Below are 17,607 nucleotides of genomic sequence, written 5' to 3' on the forward strand. Positions count from 1 at the left end.
AAAGCGTGCAGCTAAACGTAGGAATCTGTGTTCTATATGTTTCCAGATTATTTATGAGATAATGATGGTAATGTGCCCAGATGACAGAGCAGTAGCCTAAGTGGGTTCTAGCCAGAGCACGATATAACAGCCTAAGAGTATAGACATTCTTAAACAACTTTGACGATCTATAGATAAAACCAAGAGTCTTTAGTGCGGTGCTAGTAACGTTCGTTTTGTGAGATGTGGAAGAAAGATTGGACGAAAAAATTACACGGAGGTCACGAATGTTTATTACAGAAGAAAGAATGGAGACATGGATGGAGTAGTTACAAACTACAAAATGTAGCGGTACTCGCACGAGAGAATCGAATAATCGAGCATTCCATGAATATCCAGCTGCAGTCTGTTGTTAATGTACCAAGACTCAAGACTCAATGTTTAGAATGTCACGTTCGATCGATTTGTGGCTACGATAGTAGGACTATCGATAGAACGATATAGCTTCGAATCGTCTACAAATAGCAGAAACGAGCGGTAAGAAAAGTGGTTTGTACGATAAAATCGTCGATTGGCTACGTAGGAGATTTTTCATGTACAATCGTCAATAGAAGATCGACAAAGTGTATATATCGCGGACATGACGCAGCTAAGAGCGTATTTTCCAACTTGGCTGTTCGGCATCGGTTTAGCAAAGGCGTTGGATGACCGATGTCGCGTTGTCACGTGGATCGCCAGAGTACACGTGGAAATGCCAACGAAGAAAGCTGTAGGAACTTAGTCAGTCAGTCAATTTGTACGCTGTATAGATCCGCCAAGAATAAGGTCGGTAACAATCCTGTCTGTCCGTCTGTCTTTTCCCTGCATCTTCCTACAAAAGAAAAATCATTGTGTGGTGGACAAGTTAACTAATTGCTTATTATGTAACTATAATCAAACAGTATTAACGTTTGCAGGATTAGGATTCAAATATTTTACAATAGATTGCTTGTATCTTACTTTTTCATAATCGTCGATAGTTTATATATTTTATCTAAGAATTCCAAATATGAGGGTGTAAATTAGAATATTACATTGCTCGTTAACTCCGAAGGCACGTGACCTTACAGAGCGTTAACTAACCCCAAACCTCGCTGTCACACCCCATCCATAATACTTCTATAGGACCACCATCGTATCCTGTAAATCTCCTTCACCCTTCGTCCCTAAAAAATTATCAAACCTCGCCGAAACAAAGACAGTAGGATCCTCGAATTACGATGTAACGTCCAAGCGTTTCCATTAATTACGCTGCACCCCATTCGTACGGCGGAACAAAGAGATTCACGATGCCTACGTAAGTAATGGGTCGACGATGGTTCAAAGGTATACACGGCCCTGTGTTTTCAGAAAAATTCGCTTCCAGTCGCGTGTCAAGATTTCAAGAAGAATTGAAGGCGCGTGCAAGAGCGAGGGAGTCGCAGGATGCTCCCGCCTTTGTGACGACTCAAAGTTTTCTCGTCTTTCCCGGCCCTCTTTCACCCTCCTTCGATCCCCTAAACCCGAGGATCTCACGCCCCTTCGCTCCTCCGAAAGCTTCGTTCCACTCGTTTTTTAACCTTTTCATCTGCTTCCGCCAGAGTGCATCCAGCTATTGCAATCCGAATAAATGACCGAGCCAGCGCCACTCTTTGTTACTAGCGGGCGAAAGTTCGCCGCAAAGGTTACGAGATTTACGCTCAGCGCGACGATTCACTCGCGCGTTCCCCGCTCCCAGTCACGAGACATAAAAGAGTTCCTGGATCGGCGACTCCGGTGTTCGATTGCTCTATTGCATGGAACTGATTTGTTGCGGATATTTGCTATTCAACGCTAGCTTTTTTGCTCCTCTGTGTGTTTTCGTTGTACCATTTTCTTTTCTTTTTTGTTGCATCTCTCTTTGGTTTATCAAAGATTTCACTTCAGAGGCGAAGCAACTGTCGGAGCTGAAGAATTCGGATTTTACCGGGCTTTATATTTTTTGGTTCAGATATTAATTGCACTCGTACATCTATCCGTGTGCAGGATGATAACAATTTGAATGTGGAATGTTAATTAAAAATTGGGAAAGTTTGGGAGAAACTTTTGTAATAAAACGCGCGCGCGCGAAGTTCTGCAGTGTAGAAATAGATTTTATGTAAAAAAGTTGTTTGTTAATATAGAGTACACGATAATGACGGGTATATCGGGGATGAATCTTGCTAATGGTATTAATAATTTGGCAATTAATTTTGATTAATTAACCGACCCTCGGTGGCAACTTTTGTATCGTAAAATTGATATAAAACGAGGCATAAAATTATTCGAAGAACTCCATCGCGCGGATATAAATGTCCGACAATAAAAAAGACGTTAGCGAGAAATAAATTACTTGTTCATATTATCGATTATACTGATCAAGATCGATTTTGCATAATTTTAGACTCTTCATCTTCATAGAATATGCAAAATCAGTCTTAATTTCGCTAATCCAACAATCGAGAATATTGTTCCGTACGTACGATTTTTGTATTCCCAAAAATTCATACGAAAACTGCTGAATAGTGTCGTCCGACAATCGCAACATGAAGGATCTACTACGCGATAGTAATCTATTGATCTGACACAAATATCTACGTACTAGTAATTTATCAGAACGTGCTTCGGTGATTCACAAATTGAACGCAATCAATTATGGAACCTCGTTCTCCTTAAACTAAAAATGAAACGAAATGCGCGCAGTTTGCGCGAAAGAAGCATAGTTTTTGCCTATCCAAGTTAGAAGGCCGTCTAGGATCGATCGATCGCTGGCAAGTTGGTCACCGCTCGATGAACAAAACCTAATGGCTCCGTTGTTGACGTAGGTAACGACGTTTAATGGATCGTGCCGAGCTTTGCAATGAAAACAACTGTTCGATAAAAGAGACGGGGGATGGGAAGAGGGATGCAGGAAGAAAGAGGGAGAAAGAGGGAGCACTGGAAAGTAGGGACCGAGTATAAAGCGTGGTAAATGGAATCGCTATTACTACGTAACAACGCGTCCAGCCCTCGGTGAATACCTCTCTCTCTCTGATTCCATGCGCTACTTAACGACGTCTTTAAATAATATTCCACGAGGTAACCTCGTTCTCGCTTAAATACCTTCTTAAAATTTATTTAACCACCGAGCACGTTCGTCAGTCAGCTTCTCTGTTTGATTTTTCGTTCGATTTGCAACTAGTGCTGCCCTAGCCGAATAAAGGCGAATAAAGTATCTCGTCATAGCGAATTTCCTATATAAACATAGATTTATAAATGCTTTATCGACTCTTCGTGAAAATTAGCACGAAGAAAGTGTGTTACAACGAAGCAGCTTTTCTCTGGTTTCTTTATAAATCCCAGTTTACGGGCAACGTATTTGTGATAATTGCAGCAACTACGAGCGAAAATCTCGTTGGTTATCTGCGAGACGTTAAGAGACTGCAAGATAATCCGTGTAAATAATTTGTATAAAAGTCGTAGAAAGTTGTCAAGGAAACCCGTGTATAACCATAAATCGTCTTTACCTTTATAAAAGATACCAAAGGCGCGTTGACGAGACCAAATACCATTACCGGTAACCTCCGACGATCTCCGGCACGAACCATAAAACGGCGAATCTCAGTTACAATAACCATTTCGTCGTTTCTCACCTTCGTTTTACGGCGAACGATCTTCGTCGTTTTCATCACGATCCGCGTAAAATTCCATCTTCCCCTTTTCGGGCTCTCGATCTAACGACATTCTCGCGAACGATATTCTGGCCGGAAGCGCGCTCTCTAATCTTAGAACGAGGCGCGTAGCGCGATCAAAGATCGCGTGTCAGACTCTCGGACGTCGCAGCTGGCGCGGTGAAATTCGTCGATTCACGACGACTATTTTACGAGCATAATCGCTCGTGGAATTAGAGGATAGCTGGCGTTGCAATTACAGCTACGTTTCTGCGACCGTCCCTGCAACGTTCCATCCGGTTCCTTCGAACGAGCCATTTTTATAGCCAGTCTTTATCGTGCTACCAAGCTGAACGACATTTATCGTTTTTAATCTGGCCCAGACTTATTACTCGTTACGATACTTTACGGTCCATCAAGGCGACCAAGCGGCCCCGATAACCAAGATATTCCGGACCCTCTCGAAATTCCTCGCCGGCTCGCGATTAACCCTTCGGCTTGGTACACTGGCTCGATACTGTGCTCCGATTTTACTTTATTGTATATTCTTGCACAAGATGGCCATTCACTAGATATATATAAATCTCACGCGATCTTCGTTCGCGTGGTATCTTCTGTATTTTCTTTTACTGAGAATTCGTCCAGAGACCTTAAGACGAGCGTCGAGAGTAAATATCGCGGATACTCCTACGATGATTCGTTTTTCTCCCGAGAATTCTTTGAATATTGTTCTCCTTTCTTGTCCTTCTATTCTACATTCTTCGATGAAATATTTATTGCTGCTGGATTTTCCCTAGCTTCTGTTTGGATAATATTCTGCGTACTTTCTGAATTTTACAAAGGCCATTTTTTTACATCTTCTAAGGCGAATATCGATAGCAAATACGTCGAATTCTTCTATTATAAAGTATTCGAACGTCGTCTGTTTCTTCTTCCTATCGCGGTTCTCGGGTACAACGTGTACCTGTCATTTGAAGTTATAGGTATAAGAATAAAGAAACGATTCAGGTTAATAGATCTTTGTACGAGTAAATTCTGACAAATTTTCTCGTTCGAAAATCCAAAGTATCGTCGTGAATAGCCGGCCACGGAAGAGAAGATATTATTCGGAGCAATAATAATTTGGAATGAAGAGGGCCGAATGCTTTTCTACGGATTTAAATGGCGGGCCGAGCTTGCGATACGGTTATCTCCGCGCGTGCTTAAAATACTCGAGTTAACGCAAGATGATCTATTCGAATCCACGTTCCAGCGCGATTCACGGGTTTCTGGAAAGATGTATGGCAGGTTTTAGGTGGAAAGATAATATTCCTTTTAGAGTAACAACCGTAGGAATGTATCATCTCAAGAGGCTAACGTTCAACACATACTTTTCCATTTTCCCAACTATTAATTCAATCTGGAGTTTGTAGATAAAGATTCAAGCGTAATTTATTTATTTCAGGAAGCTCGAATCTATGATTAATGCACTTCTAAAGAACATATTCGTCGATTTAAAACATATACGTACAGGTTCGTTTATCGTGTCCTTCTAATCAGTATAATAATAGACGTACCTAATTTGCATATATCTTTTCCTTGTAACATAAATTACATTACGAAGATGCCCGTATACTTTCTAGCGATAACGTACTCTTGACTGTTAGGAAGGGAAAAAGAAGAGGAAAGACGAAAGTTGAAGTTGGGAAACTGTTAAGGAAAAACTATCCCAGCATTTTAAAATCCCTCGAGAGGCTCTTCCTGTCTTCCCTTTTTCAGGGTGATTGTGTAAGACGATACTAGAAAGGACAGTCGACAGCGGTGGTTTGAAGATGGGAACCACCTCTAAACGCACGGAAAAGCACGTCCTATGACGTTGGTCCTCCCTTTATCCTTGTTATTTCTCAAACGTTTCAAGCTTATCGATTTTTTATCGATTTCAATGGAGTAAGAATAACTAGAGTTGTACTGGTTTATGGATATTGAATTTCTATGAATTCATATTTTCGCGAATGCAATTAAACAAACGAAATGCAGATTTGTCGCTTCGCTTATCTAGGAGCGTATCCTTTCAAACTACTTTGTGTCTCATTCGTTGAATTATAAAAATTGTTTCGATATAACCATTTTATTCGACGACATGTATTTGTCCCTTAAGAATTCTCTCAATTGTACCTGTTTCAAGTGAAACACTATAGGTTTGAAAATTTTCCTCCGAACGATAATAACGGAACAGAAATTTAGAAACGAGTAGTAGTCTGTCGTTAAAAATCCAACGTAAAATCGTTCTAAAAAGACCAGGATTTCTCGTTCGTTCTCACTTTATTAACGTCAAAGTTATGAAATTGTAGCGTGATGTTTCTAACCCGAGTGGCTCTAACCGAATCTCCCCTAAAACCAAACCCTTCCGCCAATCGATCGGAACTACCTCACCAATCGTTCAACCAATCACTCAAACGATTCGGAAAAATCCATCAAAGAGGCCAGCCAACAGGCAGCGAGCGTTTCACGAAACAGCCGCGGTGTATAAAAACCGTGGAGGACCCACGAGGGATCGCGATTACGTTCGAAATAGAAAAGAGACGTCGCGTCGGTTCGAGGATCACGGAACGCAACTATGGCCGAGGGTTACCGCTTAAAACGCGATGCGTTACACGTCGCTGCTGCGCACACCAGGCAACTTTTCCAACCGCGTTTCCCATCCGCGGGATCGCGCGCGGAATTCCCCTGGGCAATCAACGGCACGGTTCACCGACACGCCGAATAGATTCCCGAGAGCAAGACCGGAAGCACCAACTTTTCACGCAGCCCAACGATCCTATTCGCCTGTTACTGCGTGACGCTCGCAACTTTCTTCGTAAAATATAAGATGGAGTTGATAAGAGACAGAGGGGTGGTTTTCCAAGTCTTTAATATTCCGTCGATGGGTTCAGATAATCGGAGTTCTGCGCCAAGTGATACGTCGCAACGTGTCGACACGAGACATTAATTTTTCGAATAGCGTGCAAATTTGATGAAACGTCGAAGAACATAAGGTAGAAGTAATGATCGAAGGATGTTCGATATATTTTTAAATTTTCATAGCGATATCAGAGCATTAATTTGAAATATAAAATTTGAATATGATCGCGGTTGCTCACGGTCTCTCTATGTGAAGTCTTTGTACGGATATGAAAGCGTCTTTTTATGTAAAGCGTTAAAATTCGAGTGAAAATTTGAATACTTTAGATATCGATTGCTTTGGATATTGATTAGGGTAATAGAGATTGTAACAGCATGATTTTCAGCTGCACACGCACGCTAATCGTATCTATAGAAACGTACGATTCGAAGTTGGAATTGTTTCTTTAGATAAATTTAAATTTCCAAGAGACAAAATGTATTATTTTCGCACATTGGATAAATGTCACAAAGGAATGTCTATTGATTCGTGAGTTAATATTTGGTGGTGGTAGTACTCGATGAGCGCATTGCAACGTGTATAATTTGTTATTCTATACTCAATGGTTCGTGTGATGTTCGCTTTTTATGTTGCTGTTAGCTGAATTTTGTTTACTCGTCTGTTACACGAATTATATCAGATTAATCTCGTTTAGTTTAGTGCACAGTGTTTGGGAATGATGGCTATCTACGTAACTTCAGTTTTATAAATTGTTGGTAATTTTGTTAGGGTAGTAGTTTATCTCGAAGGATAGAAATTTTGTGTATCACGGTATCGCGTACAATTTCGTATTTTAATTTCAAGTCTGTTAATTATGTAACATCTGCTGCAGATAAATCATTTGATGGCACGTTTGAAGTTAGGCTTGTTGGTTCGTGGATTAAAGGTAGAATCGTAAATTTTATTTACTAGTGAATTTATTGGCCAAGTTTATTCACATATAAAGGATATTAATTATACCTAAATTTATGGAACGACTTATTCATTTATTATTAACGGTGTACGGGATAACAGTAGAATGCGTTTATAAACGATCCGACTGCGTAGGAGTAAAATCGATGCCATCACCTGACCGAATAAATTAAAAACGAATACATGTTACCACGTCCTTCAGAACAAAACGGTATAACGTCAAGCAGAAACTGTGTCGTTACTAAAGATAAATTCCAATGAAATACTAACGTCGATAAACAAGCTAAACCGTAACGAAATGGTATTAGCCAGGATAGTGCCATTGCTACGGTAATTCACATGGAACTTCCCCGAGATCCACCGATCCAATTTCTACTCAAAACTTCCTAAAACTTGTTCTCCCTTAATATCCATCTATATCTTGTAGAATCATGAGAAATCCCTTTAAAAAGTGGGAGGAAAAGGAACGGAAAGGGAAAAGAAAGAACAACCGGTAACGTGCAAATAAAAAATCAGCTGCCGAACAGGTGGACTTGGATCGGAAAAAGGTTATCCTGGGAACCGTGCGACGCAGCGTTATCCATCGTTTGGAACGCCGACGTTCATCCGCCCATCCGTAGGATTAACCGGGCCGGCCATAAATACGAATAAATCACTAGGTTCGGTGTGGCCAGTAGCCACCGGTCGGGCGTATTAAAACATTAAACCGAGGAGAATTCGACGGGTGGAAGATCGTGGCCGGAAATTTGGTCTATGGCTCGTAGAAGGGAGAGAAAATCCTTCAGCCTCGCCATGGAAAACTCAAATATCCACAGCTTCTCTCCTCTCCTCTTCTCTTCTCTCCTCTCCTCTTTCTCCACCTGCAGTGACCACCCAACACCACCCAGCGCCACCGCCTCTTTTGCCCATTTCTGTCTCCGAAGGGATAAAATACTCCGGGAGCGGCAAATCCCTCGGGCATTTGCGGTGGCTATCCCGGCCGAGGCCGAAAACAGGGGTTGGAGAACAGGAAGGCCGATAGAGCGGTGCCATGGAAGAGGAAACCGAGAGCGACGCTGGTGGTGGCTACGCGAGAGTTGCCCGTTCCCATGTTTTTAATCACTTTGCACGCAGCCAATGGCATGGAACGGGCCATTGGATAGTGCGCAGAGAGGCGCAGGGAAAGATGGAAAGGTGGAGAACCGTTTCGCGAAATGTTTCCTGCTGTTTTCGACCCACCCGCGCCCACGCGCTTTTCCTTTCCAATCCCGAGCCCGCACACGTTTCCTCTCTCTCTCTCTCTCTCTCTCTTTTTCTCTCTTTATCACTCTGCCCCTCTACGAACTTTATCTATCCGGTTGGATGCTAGAGTTTTTGTGCTTTTTAATAAAGCCGCCTCGCTGTCTCTGTGCGAGCCATTTTTTCCTTTCTTTTACCAGCCATCTACTGCCGGTTCGTTTGATCGTGGTTTTCGTGAAGCGGTTTAAAGCGATGTTTTCGGACGGTGTTTTTTGTGCATCGGAGGGTCCTTCCGCAGAATATTGCGAAGGTGGTCTCTTCTTCGATGCTTATTCCGTATTGTTCTTCCCGAGTCTTTTTTACTGCTTCCTCTTTTCTTCTTGTTTTCGGTTGTTTCGTTGGCTTGGCCATGCTGTTTTATGTTAGTCGCTTAGAAAGATTTAGGTGCTTTTAAATAGCTTCATATAACTTTACAGAACGGAATCAACCAGATAACTTACGAACATCTACGATTTATACGGTCATACAAAGGAATTTATTAATTAGTTGCTGTCAATTTATTTATTTTACTAACATTCCTACCTATTGTTCGGACAAATCTTAATATAGATCTTTTCCGCTTGAACCAACTCGATGATTCGATGCAATTGTACGTCGAGTACAACGATCGGCTGGGTTATAACTTAGGAAGATCTCCAACTTATACAGTCGTGGAAGAAAATTTATGAAGTAATCATCATTGATTCATTCATTTTCCACCCATTAATACAGCCATGAATCATAATATAAATTTCTCCTTCTTCAAGCCTGCCTAAAATTTCTTCCCCGCATTCATCATTTTTGGACTTATTCCGTACTCCGCGCCGTATCTTTTCACCATACCATAAGCAATCCCATACCATTTCCTTCGTAATCCCCTCAGCCAGTCTCAACATCAACACGCTTTCAATCCTCATCTTCATTGACTTCCAATTCCACGCTCATTCCCGAGCCAGTCTCACTCTCACTTTTTCTCACAACCACCTCCATCTTGCTCCACATCCTTCGGAGTCTTCCCCTTCATTTCCACGTCTTCTTCTCAATCAATCACCCCGTGCATCTCGCAGCTACTCTTTTCCTCCTCCGCGAATCCTCAGTCTTCCTCCATTCCACTCTTCGACCGCGTCTTCAGCTATCTCTAACGTCGTATCCGGTGTTCGCCACTTCTTCCTTTTCAATTTTCTCTCCACCCCATCCCTCTGCGTCGCCCCATTCTACGGATAACGTCGTCTCTCCGGGTCGTTTTGTAACCTCCACGGTGAAAATCCGGCGAGCTGGGTGCCGGTGACACGCGAGAGGAACGACGACGACCCACCGTTTCGCCGTGAAAACGACGCCGCGTGACAGTCGTGACCATTACGCGGCGTCGTCGACGTCGCGTCGACGAGAAACTACCATCGCTGCATTCTCATCTCCAAACCGCCACACCCCCTTCCTGCTATTACTCGCTGGTTGTCGCGCCTGTTGTTGTTGTTGTTGGTTGGTTGGTTGGTTGGCTCGTCGAAATACACCAGCGCGTTATATAGTTTGGGGAATGTGGACCTCGTCGAACGCGGGGTAAACGCTGAGAGACGAGCCGGTGGAAAGTGTCAGGGGAGCGAAGCGAGCACTTCGACTTTCCGGGGAATCTCTTCTGAGAGCGGGCACAATTGATACTTCCGGGATATTGTGCCGCGTCTCCGCAGTCGCTAATGGCCCCGCTAGGGTGGAACGTGTCGAAGATCCGTGGCTCGAGGGGTAGTTCTTAGGAACCGGGCTGTTCGAGCTTTAATTGACTCCGTCGAAGGGTAGATTCGTATCTCGATTTGTGTAGAGTTTGCGGTGTCGTGGTTTTCGAAAGGACTACGATTAAAATTGATACTTTTATTTCAACTTGAACTTCCATCTTACGACTTCGTCTTCGTTCTTTTTATTTCTCCGAAGAAGGCTGTATCTCTATTTGCTGCAAGTGTTGCAACAATAAGATCGTAAAGCAACCTTCAGAAATAACTTAGGCGATCGACGACCGCTTTAACGTTAGAGAAAACGATACAGACGTTTTTTGGATTTGCGTACTTTTCTCTCCCTTCCCTGGAACTCAGCGCGCTTCGTTGTTTTATTGGCGAATTTTATTAGCCGGACATTCGATCGTGGAGCGCGTTCATCTCAGCGTCTGTCGCTGGCCCAAGGTTTGGATCTTTCCATTTTCACAAGTCTCGTTCTTATCAGTGAATTACTCTCTGCGCAATTGCAAAATTGCAAATCGGACAATTCGAGTGTCCAGCAGCAGCGGCGTGTGTAACGTAATGTATAGCGTACGTATATGCACAATGTAATCGAATTTCTTCAAGCACACACGCACTCTTAACAAGTCTGACTCTACCACACACGCCTATTTTGATACTTTCCCAACTACCTCCGACGTTTCAAAAAAAGTCGACTGTGTTAATTCACAGTTGTAGTTAGCTCGCTCGAACCACAACTTATCTGTCGTACTGAGACACGAAGAATACCTTAGTTTTGATTCGACATTCAGAACCGCCCCTTCTCGCGAAACTAAAAGAAGAGAAAAAAGTTCCTGTATCGCGGAGAAGTTTAAACGTACGACCAAGTTTAATCCTAACTTCTGGCGAACAATTTCGAAGACTAGAAAGAATAGACCAGCGGTGAACACGCGTTACGTGGGCGCTGGTTTGGGTGGAAACGCGACAAAGCCGAAAGATTATGCGCGTGAAGAGAGGGTTGGACGCGAGGCTGGTGACATTTATACCTGAGCTAATTATCCCGCGCCACGAGCGGATCTTTTCTTCTCCGAAACTCGACAATAGCTCGGAGGATCGTGAATACCGAGTTTCAGCCGCGTAACGACGCTTCCTTTCTCTCTTTCTCCTTCTGTATTCTATCTCGTCTGTCGTCGTTGCTCCGATACGATGAAACTGAACGCTGTCTCTCGCATTTACGTCGACGTTAGTGTTTTACCGTCCGAACAAAGCCGAGACAGACGACGACGTAGACTTGGTAGACGAGAGCGAGGAAGGACGATGACGACAGCACGCGCAAAAAGAACGAGGGGAATCGGATATGCCGTAATCGATACACCGGGGCCACCGAACGCTACGTGGCCGCAAGAACAGAGATGCGCGACGTCGATGAATTAACCGCGCTTTCCACGGAATCCATGGCGCCATTTCCTTCCGTTTCAAGGGTTGTCCATTCGGAACTGTTCCAAGGAATTTTCCAACGATTTTGTCTCCCAGGATCTACACTCCATGTTTTATAGAGGTTAGAAGGAGAGATTGGGGTTGATTTTCAGCTGTTTACACGTCGCTTGTATGACAAGTATGCTTTTTAGTTCTTTCTTTTCTTTTTTTTTTTTTATACGCAGTAAAAGGTTCTGTCACGCGCTCAATGTATTCGATGGAATTTTCAAAGAATTTTGCCTTGGAAGATAACTCGCCAGATACCTTATCGAGTTTCCATGTAAAAAGGTATTGGGTTATTTGCGTGCTGGTTAAATGGAGACATGACGAGCGTATTCTTTTCGGTTCTGTGCAATGAAAGGTATCGTATTTTGGTGTTGAGATTATTATCGGCGTTGAAATTTCCGCAGCTGGAATTCATTTCGGATCGAAAAACCTTGATTGCCTACAATTAAATTTTAATTATAGCTGGCTAATAAAAAACGAATTACGTGTTGCCATGTCAGAAGCTATTTCTTATTGGTCCTGCAACAAGGAAATTCGTGGTTTCTCGACGTAATCGCGAGGCGTGGTCGGGGCCGGCCATTAAACGACGCGACTCGGTCGGCGCCGCTTTTAAAATTACATTCGCTTATCTTCCTACATACTTGGCCGCGCTGTAACTTTCATTCTTCATTACGTGACTGCGAAAGGACGCATGAAAAATTCACGGACCACGGGCAGAACGTCTGCGGTAGACCAGGGACAGCCGTAGGCCGGAATTAATTCTCTCTGTCGCGTATGTTCGCCTCTCTACCGGCCACTTTCCACCTTTTAACGAGTCGTGCACCGTGGAAACACGCTTGCCGCCTTCAAATTCTCAAAGACATCACGTAAATCGGCGATCGTCAGCACGTTTTCCGATATTTCCGTCATCGCACTTTCGAAAGTAACTTGGTTCGTTATTTGATTTTGCTTTGATAGTTTCTTACGGTTCCATTGCTTGTTCATCGAACGTGGAACGCGATCTTCGGCTTATTAGAACAGAAGTAAAACACAAAGTATAGTACGTGTTTTATTAATTTTTTGGGGTTTACAGTCTGGAAAAAGAACTTGGCTTATTTCTATCTCTCACTTATTCCCGTATGAGCAGCTAAATATTTATTAGATTATCCCATAAGTAATGCAATCCTTTGATACCCATAGCACCCACGAAAATAAATGACCGTTTACCATTAATTAATCATTGATATATCTCCCTTCATTTCCTCCAATCTTCTTGTCATGTTTCTATCGAGTCTTCCATTTTACTCTTCCACGTTTTACCATAGTCTTATCGTATCTTATTTACACAAATTTGAAGCTAGAAGTGGAGCCGATAAATAGATAAATTCTATCTAAATAAAAGTCAATATCGATTCTGGCAAAAATTCCTACACGTTTTCAGTAACAGTAAAAAAAAAAAAAAAGAGAGAAGGAAAATCTGAAATCCGTCATTTTGACGAGTTTGATAGTTCGAGTGCTATGCTCTATTTTTTACTTGTAGTAACTGCATTACTTATCGGGTGACCTAATATTTTCCAAAACTAAAAACCAATCAGTTATATAGGTGGACATATCGCGTTAAAAGCAACAATTTGTCCGAAAAATCCATCATTCCGCCGATATCGTTCAATATCGCCGATATCGACGCAGCTGGTGTTCCATCGCGAGATACAGAACCGCGATTAGACTTCAATTTGCATCGGTTCGTAATGGGTTGTCCATAATGACAGGCTCTTGGTGGTGGAAAATCGGAGCCCATAAGGCTGCTTATTTCGGGACGATTTCCACGGAAGACCTTAATGCCTCGAAGCTGCTGGCCGAAGCGATTAGGCGAATTACTAAACACGATAAGGACCGTCCGGATAAGGTTTCTGTCCCGAGGCGTTGGTAATAGTTCCTGTCGTCTGGTCGGTGACGCCGAACCATCTCCTTGTCGTCGATCGCGATATATCGCAGCTGCGAACGCGTCTCGTTTTGTCCCGTAAACGTTTAGCGAGAAACTGTTTATGGAAATGATAATCGAAGATGAAAAATTGCACATCGGAGTTTCTACACTGTTGGTTTAAAATGAATATCACAAACAGAGAAACGAAACGAATATCGAAGAGAATAAGAAAATTAAACGGAGTAAAGACGAAGCGATATTTCGAAATGGAAATAAATTTCCAAGTGTTATTTTTAGATGCAGGTTATCTCTAAATGATTTACAGTAGAATCTCGGTTTATCGAGCCAGGTTGGGAAACAAAGCAAGGCAATTTGGATAACCGAGCGGTTCCGATAGTAGACGTTCTCTAGATAAAACTCTCCAGCTCTTCTGGCTCTTCGAAACATTTTCATTTTAAGATTAATTTCAACCGCGTCGCCTTTGACGCGTACGATTTATCTTTCCAATAGAAACAAATAATTGTATATATCGGTATACTCGTAACAAGAATAAAGAAGCGCTTATACGTGTTACGAAATTATGCTCGATCGTAGTTCGGATAATAGAAGCTGAGCGTTAACTCTTTCAGATAAACGAGGTTCTACCGCGTTCGCCAAGTATTTGATTATTTCATATGACGGCAGAAAATGAAGGATAATAGACGATAGTTGGAACAACTCAATAACCAAGCATTCCATCCGAAATAATTATCAAACCATCGCATTATTCAAAATCCTCTAAATTCGTTCGTATCGAACGACTCGCTTCCAATTTCCCACGATCAAAGCAATATCTTCTAACGAGCTAATCAATTTCCCCAATTACGCACGATTTCTCTCTGCCCTCCTCCAATCTCCTACCCCGTACAATCTCTCGCTTTGCAATAGAAAAGCAGCGAGAAACGCAAAGAACGCGAATCGACTCTGTGAAAGATGAAACGTAAATTTCTCATAACTAACATTTCAGTCTCCTTCGACGAACCGATACGTGAGACCAAAGTGATTATGCGTCAAAGCGAACCTCTTGAGGTACGGAGATATCGAATCGATATACGAACTCCGTTACCCTCCCCTTCGTAACCCGCCGCCCACCCTGGCGTGTTCCCCCTTTCCTGTGAAACGCTACGTGCCTGCCTTTGCTCTCCCCTGCCTCGCTAATCTCATGATTGCACTGATTAACCCCACCCTCCCTTCGCCCGGTCTCTGGCCCATCTGATCCCTCAATCGGCCAGACTCGATCATGATCCATCTAGTGAGAATCGACCTGGCAGCGGAACGATCCGAGCAGAGACAGCCCCGCCTGGGAACCAACGTGGAAACGCGTCTCGAATTGCCTCCAGACGCGCCAGCCCGATGAATGTTTTCGAGATGAACGGTTATGCGGTATTGCCTAAGGAAAATTTGGCATCGCTCGCTATTGTATTTTATAGAGGCTTTGCTGGTTCGATCGTTATAGTCGTTATTGGTGAATCGATGTTTCAGCGTTAAGGAATTTATATTCCAGAGGTTCGTGTTTTCAAAGTTTCGCAATCGAATCTCTCGAGCTTCGAAAGACGTCGCATCGATCGTTATCGCGTTTCTACAAGTTTTGCTCGTTCGATCGTTATTTCTATTATTGGCGGATTAATTCGCAACGCTGGGTTAATTGTCGAAGATCGAATTTGGGATGGTCGCAAAAAGGATCGGTTTGAACAAATTTTGCTTCGGTTATTGCTCGATATCGTGTTCTCGATTGCTACTTAATCATCGCGACTGATTATTTGATCGAACGTAGATTAATAAAATTTTGTGTTTGCAAGTTCAAATATGATCGTTCGGAGATTGGATTTCGAGTAACGTTTTATTGCTGCATATTGCATTCTAGCAGAGCTTATTCGTTTAGTTGTTATTATCACTAGAGCTTGATGCTTGATAATTGTTGGAATATTTGTATATTCGATTTGAAAAATTTGATCAAAACGCTTCGACGGAGAAATCAGAGAAAATTAATGGAACATTTAACTCCACTGAAAGTTTGTCGACTAAAGGAAGAAACCAGAAATTTTGAATGGGTTCTGCATTGAAATTCAAGCCATTGTTGTTATTAATGGTGTTGTTCGGCGTAATGGTGGAAGTTTAGCTTGCATAGCTGATAAGATATGGCGTTGCGCGAAGTGTAATGAAAATTAGGTAATTTCAGAATTAGGTGAAGGAGCATTTGTTATTGTTAATGGTGATTGAGGTAATTTTGAGGACAAGGTTGTACGGCGTAACTGTGCAACTTCAGACGTTCAAGTGATGGAATATGGTGTTGTAGGAAATGTAATGAGTACCTAAACTAGGAAATTTTGAACTTGTAAAACGATTATTTGTTCTGGTTGGCTGAAGTGCCTTTTGGAAATGGAATTGTTGCGCCGGAAGGGCAATGGTACAACTTCTGACATAGAGGCGATAAGATATGGTGCTCTAGGAAGGTGTAATGAGAGGAAATTTTGGTGTTGTTAAAGGACTGTTTCCTATTGTTATTAGTAAATGGCAGAGCTTTCAGGAGAACAGCTATTTCGCGCTAAATAAACTCTAAACTTTACGTGTAACAAAAATTTACAGACGATACAATTTGTAAGAAGAGCTTAGGAAATTTTAGACTTGACTAACTTTTGCATTTTTATTTATTTATTTATTTTTTTAATTATGCTTCTATTTTCATGTTAAACGTTAACATCAGGTTTCTACACAAAGTGAAAACCCATGCCATTTTACGAGAATTTAGGGTCCAATGAAATTACAGTTTTTTAAATTTATACATTTCTATTCCCTTTTGTATTGGATTCTCGTTCTAGTAATAAATCATGCATTTGAGTGATAAATCTAAAGGCCAGAGGGAATTTTTATACGAATATCGAATTCGTAGTCCTACGCTTCGTTTTGATCTCCTTTTTTGATTAAAAATCGATCATATACTAAATGTCATTGGTTCAGCGCAGTTATGATAAATTTACACGCAGAAATCAAAAACTTATTAAGGTCATCTAGAAACAATTTCTGCGCCAATCTAGCGTCATTGCGGCCAGCGCAATATCCCCAACCGAAATCTCATCGTGCATACATTTTCTACTCGTCAGTCAAACAAGATTAAATTGACGAACATGTAGATTACTAGAGTCCGTGCGATTCAACGAACACAAAACACCAGCAGTGTAATATATCGCCTGAAACTTGGCAGCGCTAACAATAAATTCTCTTGCATTCAGAATTCTCAAAATATAGTGTCTATAGCTCATTCAGAATCGGAAGAATAATCATTAAAAAGCAACGAAAATTCCTGCACTATCTTTATCATGAATATTTAACAAAAATAAAATTACAATTGTTATTTAAACGCTATCATATTCATGGCGCTATACGTCATTGTAGAATATATTAATCATATATGTATAGTTATCGCGGACTTTTATGCATTTTTTAGGACATTTCAAAGTGAAAAATTGTACGGAATGCAAGTAATACGAAACGATGCATAAAATATCGAAGATATAGTGCTTCCTGTGATATCAACTAGGTAGAACAATTTTCCACACAGGTTCTACTTTTTTATTTCTATTCTTGAAACTATGAATTTGCATCGATATCTGCAGCCTGTTAATTATTTATCAGAATATATTAGGTCGTCCGAAAAGTTTCTTTCGTTTTATAAGGAAATAATGGATGAACAAGATTTTCCGTTTTATATTATTTTATCGAATTACG

The 17,607-nt window shown here is 41.8% G+C and overlaps 1 protein-coding gene and 1 long non-coding RNA gene across 12 annotated transcripts in view; one reads left to right on the plus strand and one right to left on the minus strand.

The window, feature by feature from the left end:
- The window catches only part of LOC110119953, a 180,116-nt gene that overhangs the window by 69,580 nt on the left and 92,929 nt on the right, over window positions 1-17,607 (plus strand). The gene's annotated exons all lie outside the window — the stretch shown is intronic.
- The window catches only part of LOC100644824 (max dimerization protein 1), a 228,020-nt gene that overhangs the window by 60,607 nt on the left and 149,806 nt on the right, over window positions 1-17,607 (minus strand). The window contains exons 7-8 of one of the 11 annotated variants that reach the window (XM_048412363.1): window positions 13,881-13,883; window positions 9,093-9,792 (exon numbers count right to left, since the gene is read on the minus strand). The exons of the other annotated variants lie outside the window; for them this stretch is intronic. Of the exons in view, the coding sequence (XP_048268320.1) occupies window positions 9,719-9,792; window positions 13,881-13,883 (77 nt within the window). The 3' untranslated portion in view covers window positions 9,093-9,718. Of the gene's footprint in view, window positions 1-9,092; window positions 9,793-13,880; window positions 13,884-17,607 lie in introns of those variants that run through there. 11 annotated transcript variants of the gene reach the window in all.

Source organism: Bombus terrestris, chromosome 15 (assembly GCF_910591885.1).
Source record: "Bombus terrestris chromosome 15, iyBomTerr1.2, whole genome shotgun sequence".
Lineage (NCBI taxonomy): Eukaryota > Metazoa > Arthropoda > Insecta > Hymenoptera > Apidae > Bombus > Bombus terrestris.